We start from the raw sequence: 14,009 nt of genomic DNA on the forward strand, positions 1-14,009 counted from the left end.
AGAAATTTTTTTTTACTTTTGGCACATCTGTCCTTCTGTGTTTTATTAATCATTACCTTTAAATATCCACTCTTGTAGCACAAGATGAGTAAAGCAAAAATGCACATATCTAACTTTATCTTAAAGGGAATATTTAGTTTCTGTGTTCAACATGTGGCTGAAAAACACTGAGGAGTCCTCATTAGGAAACAACACATGGAATCACTTTTGGTGGTGACAGTGAAAACAGGATGGTTCATACAGAAATTGGTGGATTTATGAAGTAATTTCAAAACAAATAGACAAAAGCAGGTTATCAATGGACCTGGCTGCAATGGCAATGAAAAGTAAAATATCTGAGGGGATAACATGAAAAATCAGAAAGAATGGGAAAAGTCTGCACATTCCCACTCCCAGATAGTCATATACTGACACTGGGCCACTTGGTTTGGGTGTCACAGTCAAGGAACTGTTATTTTATTTATTTAAATAAAAAAAAATAAATAAAAAAATCAGGGTAGTCTACACAAAGCCATGGTTAGAGATTGTTGAGGTTTAGGCATACAAACAACTAGATTAAGGTTAGGGGAAAAGGGTTCAGTGAATGGTTATAGGAAAGAAAGACATGGAGAAAGAATATGCACAAATAAACATAACATGAAATGAGACTTCATCCTTGGTCTCCTGTGTGTCCACAAATTTTGGTGTTCTGCCGTAACCATCTTCCAGCATGCAAAGATTTACACTGACTTCAAGTTACACCATAGGGATGCCCCAGGCATTAAAAAATGATTACCAAATGCTCTTCATTGCATACTATCTGACTGTCTGCCACTGGATTGGAGCCATGAAGCAAGGACCTCAGCTCCAACATGGAGCCAATGCCGAAATATCTTAGAAGTATAATATAAAGTTGTAATACCACTGTCGGCCACTGGAGTTGGCTCCACAAAGCCCTGGCTCCCACAGACTTACAGTGAACTTCTCTTTAGAAATAATAAATCATAATTTTGTAGGAGTTTTGACTCTTGTATTTGGTCTCTCTAATAAGTGACGTGGTCCATCATTACATTTTAACTCCATACATCAGATCTCAAGATGAATAGAAGCTTCAGTATCAGCTTTGTTGAACTTTGATAGACAGGTCTCTATGTCAACTTGCTCTGATGCTGAGACAAACTTCCAGAGTTTTAGTTCATTTCATCACAACTATTTTTTTTCCTGGCTGGTAACTCCACTGTAGTGGTTTATAATAGGTTTGGCTAAGACTGTAAAATTAATTTGTTATGCATGGCTAGAGAAAATTTACAGGTTTAGTAAGCTAGCACCACTCACCAAATCGCAAACTCAATGGGAGATGGTTCCTCTGTCCTTTATTATATACAGCCTATTGGAACCAGACACCGTTTACTGAAAAAAGTTCTTGTGAGGTCACAGTGCTAACCACTGCACCACTGTGCCATCCTATAGAAATATATAACATAAATACAGGCTTTTTGTTATGCAACAATGCTGCAATATCATGTCATAATTTGCCACCAGTTAAATGACTCCTGTACAGATTTAGGCCTGGAGGACACAGATCTGATCTCAATGAGGATCCACATAACTTGCAGGGATACAGATGACAATTTCAATATCAGTTGTAAATGGGGTTTCAGGTTTGTTTTTTTTTTGTTTTTTTTTTTCGGGAGGGGGGGGCACTGCAGTACTGAAAGACAGACGTAATGAGTCAGCATTAAAAAGTTTATGAAAAATGCCACCCACCATATGTTTGCATAATTTCAACAAGCTGGTTTTTGGCCTATCTCTCAATCCTGTTACTTTAAAGCTTGTCAGTTTCAGCAGAATCTATTAAGTGCATTATTGGACTAACTACGTAAATGTCCTCACTTACTGGTTTTAAATTCATAAACTAAAAGTTATAATTCTTGTGAACTTAAAAAAACAAGTAAGTGTTTTTTCAAATGGCTTTCTATTTTATCTTTTCCATTCAAAAAAAGGTTGTAAAGGCAAATAAGTTATGCTATTTTTCCTTTATTTATTTATTTATTTATTTATTTTTTAAATTATTTTTACATGTCCCAGATAAGCCTCAAAGCACCAAAAAGGAACTACAATATTACATTCAAAGTACTTAAGCCAACCAGTTTTTCTCTTGGCTGAATGATATTTTACATGTTCACACTGCGGTTTCTCATTGATATGTGCACTCACTGGCATTTGAGAAATATCTTCGATTCGAGTTTTCTGTTCTCTTATTTTAATAAAAGTAGGCCACACAAAAATACGTTTGTTTTTTTTTTCGGTAGCTTTAACACAATGTCCAGTGACTTCTGAGGTTTTTTAGTCTCTCCTGGTTTTCAAAATGCACCAGTCACTCGAGAGACACCTGCTGCAGAATGAAGTGACGAGGTACATCAATAAATGATGTCACTTTGCGAGAAAAAATATGCTCGTCTCCAGACCCCAGTCTCATCGGAGTTTAGTGCTGCTGTATGTGTTACGCTGTACAGAAATGAGCTTTTCCATGCAGGTGGTGCGACTTTCATAAAGTGAGCCGTGCCACGTGTTGCTGGGGGGTCGACTGTCCTCGCTCCGGCAGTAGACGTACGCCATGGTGTCGGTTCGGCTCTGGATATGGGTGCTGCGGAGGAGGGAGCGGCAGTAGTGGCTGATCTTCTCCACCCTACGCAGAATCAGGTTGGCTTTTCTGTTGAAGAAGGCAAAAGGAAATCATTAGCATCAAAATGACATTTGTACTCATGGTACTTCACTGTGAAATGGAAATGCTTTGAAACACTTTGTCCAAGTCTCAACACCAACCAATTAAAACGACTGAGTGAGAGCTGCAGCTATTGTTTATTTTTTTAATCGATTAATCTATTGATTATTTTTTTCGATTCGATTAAACGATTGTTTGAATTCATGAAAAAAATGTTAAAAAGTAAAAGGATCTATAAAATATCTATATAGAAAAAACAACAATAACAATAGTTTAGAAAAGTATATATGAAAAAATCTATACATATAAACAACAACAAGGTCAAATGACATCTACAAACAATATGTGTACTGCAGTCGTCAACATATTTGGATCCAAATTACTAGCAACTTAAGATGGAACTAACATACAACTGTGTGTTGATCCTGGCGTCATGTGCGTCACAATAAGCGTCCATGTGAAACACAAACGAACCAATATTTGGCATCAACGAAAGTAAGGACACAAAGCTTTTATTCAGAAAAATTATAATCCAAAAAATTGCTTTAATCAATTTGAGTTGATTTTCTATCTCTCACAAACGTATTCATTCAAAATGCATGTCATTCTTTTTTCCAGAGAGCATTGCATCATGGGTTGTTTGCCACATTAATGCTGTTAGGCTAGCAAATGAATTCAAGTCAGAAAAAAGTGAGTTTTTTTATGAAGTTTTTTACTATGGAAAACCTAGATCTCCGAAGCTGAGCTCATTCTTTTTTTTTTTTTTTGTAGTTCAGCACAAACATGGCTCAGTGTTGTCTGCTTTGCTTATTAGTCCAAACAGTGCAGTTTATATTTTAATTTTCTGAACGTAAAACCTTTCATCTATTTGCCAATTTCTTGCACTGTTATGAAAATCAGTTTCTTTCGTATACTGTAGGTCTATTCATGAAGCACTGCTTGAAAAATTGCTAGAGCCTTTATTAGGATGAGGTCCACTTAAAAAAACAGTGATATACATTGTATATTGCCATTTTCCCAAAATTTAGTCAAATATAATTTTTTGTTTGCGTCACCCAAACCCAAATACACTATTTGCCTAAAATACGTAAAAGCATGGCAGCAAATAAATATGCAATTATGTAAGTAAACAAGTAATTAAATTATGAAGGATGGTCAACTCTATGCTTTGAAAAGATGTTAAGTGAAGTCAGTGAATGTGTCTTCTGCTCTACACTTCAGGGCCCATGTACTGAGTGAGCAGCAGCGATAGAATGAGGTGCTCTGTCCAAACAGCTGCTATTTGGGAGGGACTATTTACTGGGAAGAGTAAGTCCATTGTATCACAGAGTGACTCTGTGTGTGAGTGCATTTATGATGTATAAACAGCGCCTTTTCCAATAACTTTCTGAAAGATGAGAATGTTGTTGCCACGACTACTGTAAACACTGAGCATGGTAACAGCTGAACAAAAACAAGAGATTTATATGAAAATACATAAATCACATTGAAATTATTGTAAGTTGTGTTTTTAGCTGATTAAAGCCAAGCTAAAACTAACTTAAGAGTAATTAAGTAATATCATAATAATACTAATCAGCTGCCAAAATCAACACTGGTACAAAGAAGAGGTGCATGTGTGCGTACATGGTGGCCAACTAAAGCAACTAAAATTGCTCTCTTGTGCATTTGCATGCACTTGTGTTCATGATAAGATATGTTTTGGGTGGATAGAAAAGCGGCTATAATTTCATACCAAATGGGGCACCTAAAAATGGAGCGTACCACCTGATCTGCATAAATGCAACCTCAAAGTCGCTCTCCACCCACCTGGGTGCAAGCTGGTGTTTGGTGGTATAAAATGCACACACAAAAGAAACACACATAGGATACTGTGCCTGCACCAAGGTTATAATAGTTTTGGCTTTTTCATTATAGTTTAGTTTTATTTAGTTTTGACTTTTTTCCCTCTAATTCAGTTAGTTGTAATTCGTTTTCAGCGCAGGTTTGCTAGTTTTTATTATTTTTTGTTTTTTTTCCAAATGCTTAGTTTTAGTTTAGTTTTTTCATACCTTTCATCTTGCTCGCTATCGTATATATGTTTCCAGGTAGAGTGGGGATGAGAAGACAACTCTAAACCACAAGACTGGACTGTGAAGTGTCGTATGGTGCCGCTAGCTAAAATTGCTAGAGCGAAAATAAATCGATTTCATATCAATCAGACATCGACAAAGACGAAAAAGAAGGGAATTTTACCCATAATTTTTATATGTTTTAGTTAGTTTTGTAAACACACAATACAGTTTCAGTTAGTTATGTTTTTTCTTCTAATTACAGTTTTTATTTATTTCAGTTAACGAAAATATTTTTTCAATTCTAGTTTTCGTCATTTCGTTATTTTTCCTTAACGATAATAACCTTGGCCTGCACTAAAGTACTTAGTTACAATGGTTCCCAAAATTTAAAGAACTGAAAGTTTGTTTCTCCTGTCAGTCTGACAAGTCTTGATTTTCCAAACCACCAAATGCAACTGTATTTCAAATGCTTGGGCACCAATTCACCAGAGGCAGTCAACTAAAGTAAGTAAAACTAAGAATTTTGTCTTCAGGCTCAGTTGTTGCTGTTTATGACATGAAGGAGCCACATGTCAGGTCAGGCCAATTTAGACAAGATGCCTCAAATGAACACACAAGCATATGTATGCACACGCACATACATATACATATTCCACACTCAAAACCAAAATGCAAGCACAGTCCATAAGAGGTATTCAAGGTTATGGAGCTTAAATGCATCCTGGGATGAGGAAAACACACACAGAGAAGGGCAAAATTCCATTTATTTTGAAACGCAGTGTCTGCAGAGCATCAACATCTGTCTTTAGTTAAGCAAGGAGCACAGACATCCTTTTCACTTATTTGCAGAAAAAGGGGGAAACATTTTCTCATTTCCCTTAAATTCTTACGTCTGAAACAACAGAATACCAAACACATCATCATCATCAACAACATGGGGGAAGCTTGAAAGCACGTCAGTGAGACACAAATTAAACGCGTTCAGCACCATTCATGATGCTAAATGTGTCACAACTAAAAAAAGAATAAAAGACACACGTTTAAACTATTTCCCTGTAACCTCCCAGGTTGTGAGGTCTCTGCTTAAAAACCTGATTTCATGTGATTTCAGTGAGCGAATCCTTAGTAATTGATTATGACACATACACGGCCTCAAAGGAATGCAGTTGAAGTGAAAAACAACAACAAATCAGGGATGTGTGGAAATAGAAAAGTACATTTTGGTACAATATAATAGCGTTGTTTACAGTACATGATAAAAAAAATATAGTGACTCACACCATACTCAGAGAACAATATGATTATAAAAAAAAAAGAATAAAAGAAGAGGAGAGTTAGTGTTGGGTTGTAAGAATTCTGGAGGACATTTGGGGGCTCCTGGGATTCTCAGCTCCTGGAGGAGTGCTGACTATGCTTACGTTTCACTTGGCCATTCTGTTACCTTTTAAAAGGCACCACCAATAGAGCTTGCTTGTAAATTACCCCAACGAGGCTCAACCCTGCCAACTTCAGGCAGTAAATAACCCATGCTCGCTCATCCAAAAGCAAGCCCCCCCCACAACCACCACCGCCCCAACCACCAGCAGCACCACCTCCCACCCTGCCCCGCACCCCTCTCAAGCTGCCCACACACATATACACACACACATACAACAAACACACCATCCGACCACCCCAAATCCCCATATTAGGTCCCAATGACCAATCCGTGCCTCCCACCCCCCTTCACCAATCAGAGAGAAGCACAATCTTCCTGCAGAACAAAGTTATTCCACCAATTATTATATTATTTATGACTTAAAAGAAGTGCTTCCAGGCAGTGGGGGTGGACAAACCAAAACATTGGGCCATAACTTAAGATCTCATGTTGCCATCATCAGAGCTGGACCAACTTCCTTGTCAAACTCAAAAACAATGTTTTTATTCCATACTTTTTTTTTGGGTATTGTTTATACTTCCTTGGGCACAGTCTTTTTGGTCATTAAGCTCCTTTTGTCTAAGCGTTGTCGTAATGTTCTCGGTGTGCTTTCACAAAGCCAACTATCAATAGGGTTGTCCCTGTTAACAGGGTCATTGAGGGGAAGTCTGGGTGGCATGTCGTAGACGCCGAGGAGCATTTTTATGGGAGAGAAGAGGAAATGGAGTTGGAAGTTGAGTTAGTGTTAGCTGACTATCAAATTTACTGTTTGGCTTGGCTGTCAACCACTGTTTTGGCATCACCATGGTAATGTGAGGAGAAGACTGTAACCCCCAAAAAGTGACCTTGCCCCCTGCTTTGCTTACTTTCCAGTGTTTTTTTTTAAGGAGGGAGATGAGGCGATTGTGCAACCGTGCTCCTGCTCAGAGGGGGTGCACAGACCGTGCCATGAGAAATGACTGAACGGGCTGAGTCTGACAGCCTTAGTCCAGACAAGCTTTGGCTTTTGTTACGTAACAAACCTCAAGATGACTGTAATTGAGCCTAAACAACACAACAACGTCATCAAACGAGACGACAGGAAAGACTGTAATAAATGGTGCCAAATGAAAAAAAGGAAAAAAAAATTGACTTTGAGACAAGATGTAAAAAAAAAAAAAAAGACAACTAACTGTAAAAATGGAAAATATTCAAAGCATCATCTCCGCCAGGTTTTGCCTTGCTGTGGAAGAAAATACAGACAGCAGCATGCATGAGGAAAAAAAAAACAGTAAAACTGTGCCATCCTCTAAATCATCTCACCTGGGACCAAGCTCATCCTCACTACGCCAGACAAAGTCTCCAAACTTCTCATAATGGGAATTGTAGTGGTGCTGGACTCGGTATAGCAACGGAGGAGAGATGTCCATCAGTGTGTTGTAGGCCATCTGCTGCTCCTTGCCGCTGGTGTAGCCATTGTACAAGTTGTACACCTTGTCTGCTATCTCTGCAAGGTGGATGAAGAAAAAACCCAAAAACAGATAAGAGAGGGAAGGATTTATTGATAGAATTAAGGAATCCTAACGAGCAGATAAATGGGTGAGAACTAAAGAGACTGACTGAGGCTCAAAGATGCATGTCAGAAGTGTCCATAAATTTGAACAGATGTATGAGAGACAGATTGGAGAATAATGCTTGGCAGCTTGTCTCTACCTGTTACATATTATTACAACTTTTCAGTTATGTTTTGGTTAAGAGACAAAGAATTTAGTTGTGACAGAATTATATTTAATTTATAACAATTTAGATGCTCATACATCTGTAAAAGATACAACCTTTAGACTGAATGAAATACAATAGAAAAACACAAACAATTTAATGAAGTACTATACTATGACCAAACTTTAAGAGACATACTGAAAATAATACATTCAATGGGGAAAAAAATGAATAAACTGGAAATGGAAGTGTGTGTGTGTGTGTGTGTGTGAAATATATTTTTTCATTTTTGTGTTTTTTCAATCAATATGTGCATTGCAGATATCAATTGTCAAATACATTACAAAGTGGAACTCTATTAACAACTTACAAAAACCAAAAACTTGACCACCTTGCCTGAAAAAAACTAAACAAAAATAACCAACCAACAAATAAATAGCCTGGAGAGGCCCCTGGCTGGAACCCCAAACTAAAATAAAATAGATAAAACAAGAGAAAAAAAAAAAAATTGAAATCAAATGCCAAGTGGAACCATCACAAATCACATTCTTGGTCTTGTGAAAATTTCTTTAATCTGTATGTTGTAACAAATCATCATTTGACTGCATTCGAAGTGAACAAATGCCACTCCTTGAATTCCCACCTTATCATGGTTGAGGGGGTTGAATGCCCGAATGATCCTAGGAGCTATATTGTCAGGGGTGTCTAGCCCCTAGTAGGGTCTCTCAAGGTAAATTGGGTCAGACAAAGCCCGGTTCTAGATTTGTATGAATGAGGCATCAAGTTATCCAGTTACCCTAACCTGGATCAGGGTTACCGGGGCCCCACCGTGGAGCCAGTCCTGTGGGATGGGCTCCTCTGTGAGTGCCTGGTGGCTGGGTTTTCGCAGGAGCCATATGGGTCTGGTACTTTGTGGATTAAATGTCAGCCAGGAATCTTCACCAGATCGTGATCTGGTGAAGAGAGGTGCAGAGCTGTCAACTGATCATCATCTGGTGGTGATCGCTGATGCCTGTCATGGCAGCAATCCCACAACCCGGTGATGGACACCAATAGTAAGGGGTGTCATCAAGCTAAAGAAGGAGTCCTATAGAGCTTGGGTGGCACTTAGGACTCCTGAGGTAGCTGACAGGTACTGGAAGACTAAGCTAGCAATAGCTTTGGCAGTTGCTAAGGTAAAAACTCAGGCATGGGAGGAGAATGTTGAGGCCATTGAGCTTGACTTTCAGTCAGCCTCGAAGAAGTGCTAGTAAACTGTCAGACTGTCAACACTGTTTACAGTGGAGATGGAGCTGTCTGACCTCAGCTGGGGAGATCGTTAGACAGTGAGAGGACTACTTTGAGGATTTCCTAAAACCTGTCTTCATGACTTCTGTGGCAGATGCAGAGGTCTGGGACTCTGAGGTGGGCTCGCCCATCACCCAGGCTGAGGTGTCCAAGGTAGTTGGGAAGCTCCTCGGTAGCTGGGACCTGGGGAGGGGTGAAAGGTGTCCTGAGTTCCTTAAAGCTCTGGATGTTGTGGGGCTGCCTTGGTTGACATACTGTGTCAACACTGTGTAGAGGTCAGGGACGGTGCTGCTGGATTGGCAGACTGGGGTGTTGGTTCATCTTTTTAAGAAGGGGGACCGGAGGGTGTGTTCTAACTATAGGGGGGTCCCACACCTCAGCCCCCCGAGGAAGGCTTATGGCAGAGTACTGGAGAGGAGAGTTTGACTGATAGTTGAACCTTGGATTCAAGTGGAACAATGCGATTTTCAATTAGTTTGCCCAACCAATCCACATGCCTTTTGGGGATTTGGAGAAGGTATTCTACCATGTCTCCTAGGGCATTCTGTGGGGGGGTGGTTTGGGAGTATGGGGTCCATGTCCTGCGGCTAAGGGGTATCAGGTCCCTGTATTACTGGAGTAAGAGCTTGGTTCCCATTGCTGGTAGCAAGCTGAATTTGTTCCCAGTGTGGGTTGGACTCCATCAGGGTTGGACAGAATTTCTAGGTGCAGCCAGGGGGTGGATGGGGTCCCATTTGGCAGCCTCTGGATCGCATCTCTGCATTTTGCAGATGATGTGGTCTTGTTACTTTCATCAAACTGTGACCTCCAACTTACACTGGGATGATTTACAGCTGAGTGTGAAGCACCTGCAATGAAGATTAGATCCTCCAAGTCAGAGGACATAGTTCTCAGTCAGAAAGTATGGTGTGTTTCCTAGGTTGGTAAACAGTTGCTGCCCCAAGTGGAGGTAAGTAACAGGGTCTTGTTCACAAGTGAGGAAACAATGGAGCGCAAGATCGACAGGGAGATCTAGGCAGCATCAGCAGTGATGTCGATGCTGTACTGGTCTGTTGTGGTAAAGCTCTTGATTTACTGGTTGATTTCCATTCCTACCGTCACCTATGGTCACGAGCTGTGGGTAGTGACCGAAAGAATAAGAGTGGTGGTTTCCTGTACATAAATCCTGTCTTCAGTGTAAACCCTTCATTAGGGTAGTCTTTTACATTACCTTATATTATTAGTACAGTGATATCTCAAAATAAGACTCAAATGTGGTAAACTACTTGTACCATGTTGTAGCAGCTTAGCTTCTTGCATGTATCTCTGTGTAGATTCAGTGAAGTATTGCTTCATTTAATGTAATATAACTGGGGACTTAGCTCATTGCACTTTGTAGAACATCACCTATTACCAGTGTTGGGCAAATTACTTTTAAAAAGTAATTAATTATACTTAGCAGTTACTTTCCCAAAAATGTAACTGAATTAGTAACATAATTACTCCTTCATAATTGTAATTAGTTACCAGGGAAAGTAATTTTTACATTACTTTTTTGAAAAACCTTCAAATATGCAAAAGGAAACTGATTTTTGAGTGTGTTTCATGGGTCAGTTGCATAGAGTACAACAGCAGACAGGTACTTCATACCATGACTTTGGTGAGGCTGGGATCCACCAGGGCCCGGCTGGGGTCCACGAGGGCCCGGCTTTTTCACCACATAAAGGGGTCTGCATTTATAGGAAGAAGATGCTCCTCCAGTTCCACTTTTTTCAGTGGCTCCTCCCTGATACAGCGGTAAATGTCTTCAGTCCATTCAGTCAGACTCACTGATAACTCCTCCCCTAAATTAGCTGCACACGTAGCTGTGTTCAAGTGATTGGGGTGTGCTGCGGACAACTCAAACTCGGACATGTCATTAGTTATTCAGGTGAAGGCAGCGTGGACAATTCAGACTCATGGACACACAGGTGAAGCATGAAGGCAGTGTGGGCAATTTGAATATAAGAGCAGCTCGTAAACGAACGGCTCGCAACGAATCGGTTCTTATCATTCACTGAAAAGAGACTCGACTCATTCGTGAACGTCACACCTCTGGTGCCTGGCTGAGCGAGCCAGGACGGATAACAGCTGATACATATCAGTGCAAAGCAACGCACCACATTTCACTGCCAGTAACGGTAACGGCGTTGTAACGTTTCAATTAGTAATTCATTAGATTACCTGTTACTGGAAAACGATAACAGCGTTAGTAACGCCGTTATTTTTAACGTTGTTATTCCCAACACGGCCTATTACTAGCTTTAATTTCATATTTGCTGTTAGATAGATGTCTTACTGTGTAAAAATGAAACCAGAATCCAGTAGTCATAGCAGCTGCCATGTTCTGTGTGACACACTTTTAGTCAGAGTTTGAACACAAATCTACCTGATGTATATCATGTTTAGGAACAAATTATTTAATATGCACTTTCACTATTTAGTTTGACCAAAGTTTCTCTGAATAACACTGAGGAGGTGGGATTTACAATCTATACTGCAGCCAAACACAAGGGGGAGATGGAGACGTTACGATTCTCCATTTGAATTGCTTTCACAGCATCCATAGTTATATACAGTCTGATAACAACACGTACAAGAGGGTATATCAGGAATAAAAAAGAAAAATGTAAAAGTACCTTCGGCTCTGCTGTCATCCACCATTGGACAGGATGTTCGTACCGACACGAAACTTGACTCAGAGCGGCTGCCTCGACTGTCCACTGCATGGAGGGTAAACCTAAAAACAGACAGAACCAACATGTCTATTACTTCTAGCAGACACTGAAAAAGTCAAATATAAAAAGAATGGCCGATACATGCAATGGAAGTAATTCTAAATTGCTTAAAAGCTATTATGAGCCAACTCTTCAGTCAGACAAAATGTTTGTATATTTTAGGGTAACATAAGACCTACTTATTTTACCTAACCAGCCTCCAGTCTTTCCAAGTTCACAGCAATTTGAAGAAAACCTTGTTCAGAATCTGCCGTAGCTTTGGCTAACCCTGCAGAGGGGCATGTTCACAGTTGTGAGCTTGAGAACCTATGCCTGGAGACAGCATCCGGGGGCAGCCACGGCCTAGATGGCTGGAGAGTCAACTGGAGAGTCAGCTTGTGACTGAAGGGTTGCTGGTTTGATTCCCTGGACTAGTGGAGAGTTGTTGGATGATGTGCCCTTGAGCAAGGCACTTTAGCCCCCCCATTTGCTCCCTGGGCACCTGACATGGCAAACCCACTGCTCCTAGCATGCAGTGTGTGTGATGCATGATCTAGTGATGGGTTAAAGGCAGAAGACACATTTTGGTGTGTGGGGCATGTTTACGTGTGACAAACTACCCCTGACAAAATAAAGATTCTATTCTATTCTATTCTATTCTATTCTATTCTATTCTATTCTATTCTATTCTATTCTATTCTATCAAGTCCCATTTAGCAACAAACTTGGTTACCTCAGTGTAATGTTATTGGTTTTGAGGATAACGCTTACATTTGACATTTGTGCTTAAAATTTCAGACCTATGAGCAAAATTATGTTTAATTCTCTATAACCATGCAATGACATCACAAACTTTTTTAGAAATGTCTCGGGAACAAGGAAGCAGAGATTGTAAGATTTAATTATATCTGAAATTGAGTCCAGCCTGTACCATGGCCCAGAAAAAGAGGAAAATGGGCATCTGGCATGACTCCAAGAACTCTGTTAAGGACAAAGGTCCTCCCTTTGAAAATGTCAACCATCACATTTTTAGGAGCTCCGTGACAGACTTCAGGACCACTTAGTACCCTGATAAGATATAGAAGGCAAACAGTTCAAGACGTTACAACAGGAGACGAGACACGCTGAGAAAATATAACACATCTTTAGTAATGTGGGGCCACACAGTTCTGAATAGAAAACTAATGACCTTTACATGTCCTTTTGAAAATGCCAGTCTGTGTTCTTCTGAGCAAGAAATTAAAAAAATAAAAAGGAGGAACTCATCATACTGAATCTAAACAAGGTTCTCAGTAAGACAGAATCACACATTAATTCACCCATTAAGTAGTCCCTTAACTCAATGACAGAACTTTTTTTAAAGATGGAACAATACCCAAGGCCATTTTCAGTAGATCTACACCTTAATGCTGGACACCACCCATGCTGACACAGAAAACAGAAGACAATGTCCAGTCTGTGATACTGCAGAAACATGATGGAACAACATAGTGGAGTATGTGCGAACAAACACTCTCCTACAATCATGTCATTCTAAGATAACAGACAATTCTTACTTTTGTACAGATATACAGTAATGATTTATAACAGGGGTGTCCAACTCATTTTAGGTCAGGGGCCACATTCACCCCAATTTGATCTCCAGTGGGCCGGACCAGTACAATAATAACAGTGAAAAAGTAAAATTACATTATGATAATGTTTACATTTACAAAGTTTCCTTAAAATTCTGAATAACATGAACAACTTGAAATGTCTTAAGAAAAATAAGTGCAATTTTAACAATATCCTGCCTCAGTTTATCAGTTTATCATTTTTACATGTGCGTTACAACTTATATTACAATTACAAATACACAAAACATTTAGTTAGAGGCAGAATATTGGTAAAATTGCATTTATTTCTAAGACAGTTCTGGTTGTTCATATTTGTTCAGGTTATTCACATTTTTTGTAAAAGGATAGTTTATTAATGTAAACATTTTCATGTAATTTTACTTTTTTTCACTAAAACAAAGATAAAATGTGCAGTTTTCATTATTTATAGGTAATTATGATAATATTTTACCGATCTGACCCAACTGAGATCTAAATGGTCTGTATGTGGAACCTGAA

The 14,009-nt window shown here is 39.4% G+C and overlaps 1 protein-coding gene across 1 annotated transcript in view; it reads right to left on the minus strand.

Annotated features, from left to right (window-relative positions):
• Positions 1 to 491: 491 nt before the first annotated feature.
• The window catches only part of astn2 (astrotactin 2), an 824,937-nt gene continuing 811,419 nt past the window's right edge, over positions 492 to 14,009 (minus strand). Inside the window, exons 23-25 of the mRNA XM_030148576.1 lie at positions 11,818 to 11,918; positions 7,478 to 7,661; positions 492 to 2,692 (exon numbers count right to left, since the gene is read on the minus strand). Coding sequence (XP_030004436.1) covers positions 2,455 to 2,692; positions 7,478 to 7,661; positions 11,818 to 11,918 — 523 coding nt within the window. The 3' untranslated portion in view covers positions 492 to 2,454. The remainder of the gene's footprint in view (positions 2,693 to 7,477; positions 7,662 to 11,817; positions 11,919 to 14,009) is intronic.

This window comes from Sphaeramia orbicularis, chromosome 12 (assembly GCF_902148855.1).
Source record: "Sphaeramia orbicularis chromosome 12, fSphaOr1.1, whole genome shotgun sequence".
NCBI lineage: Eukaryota > Metazoa > Chordata > Actinopteri > Kurtiformes > Apogonidae > Sphaeramia > Sphaeramia orbicularis.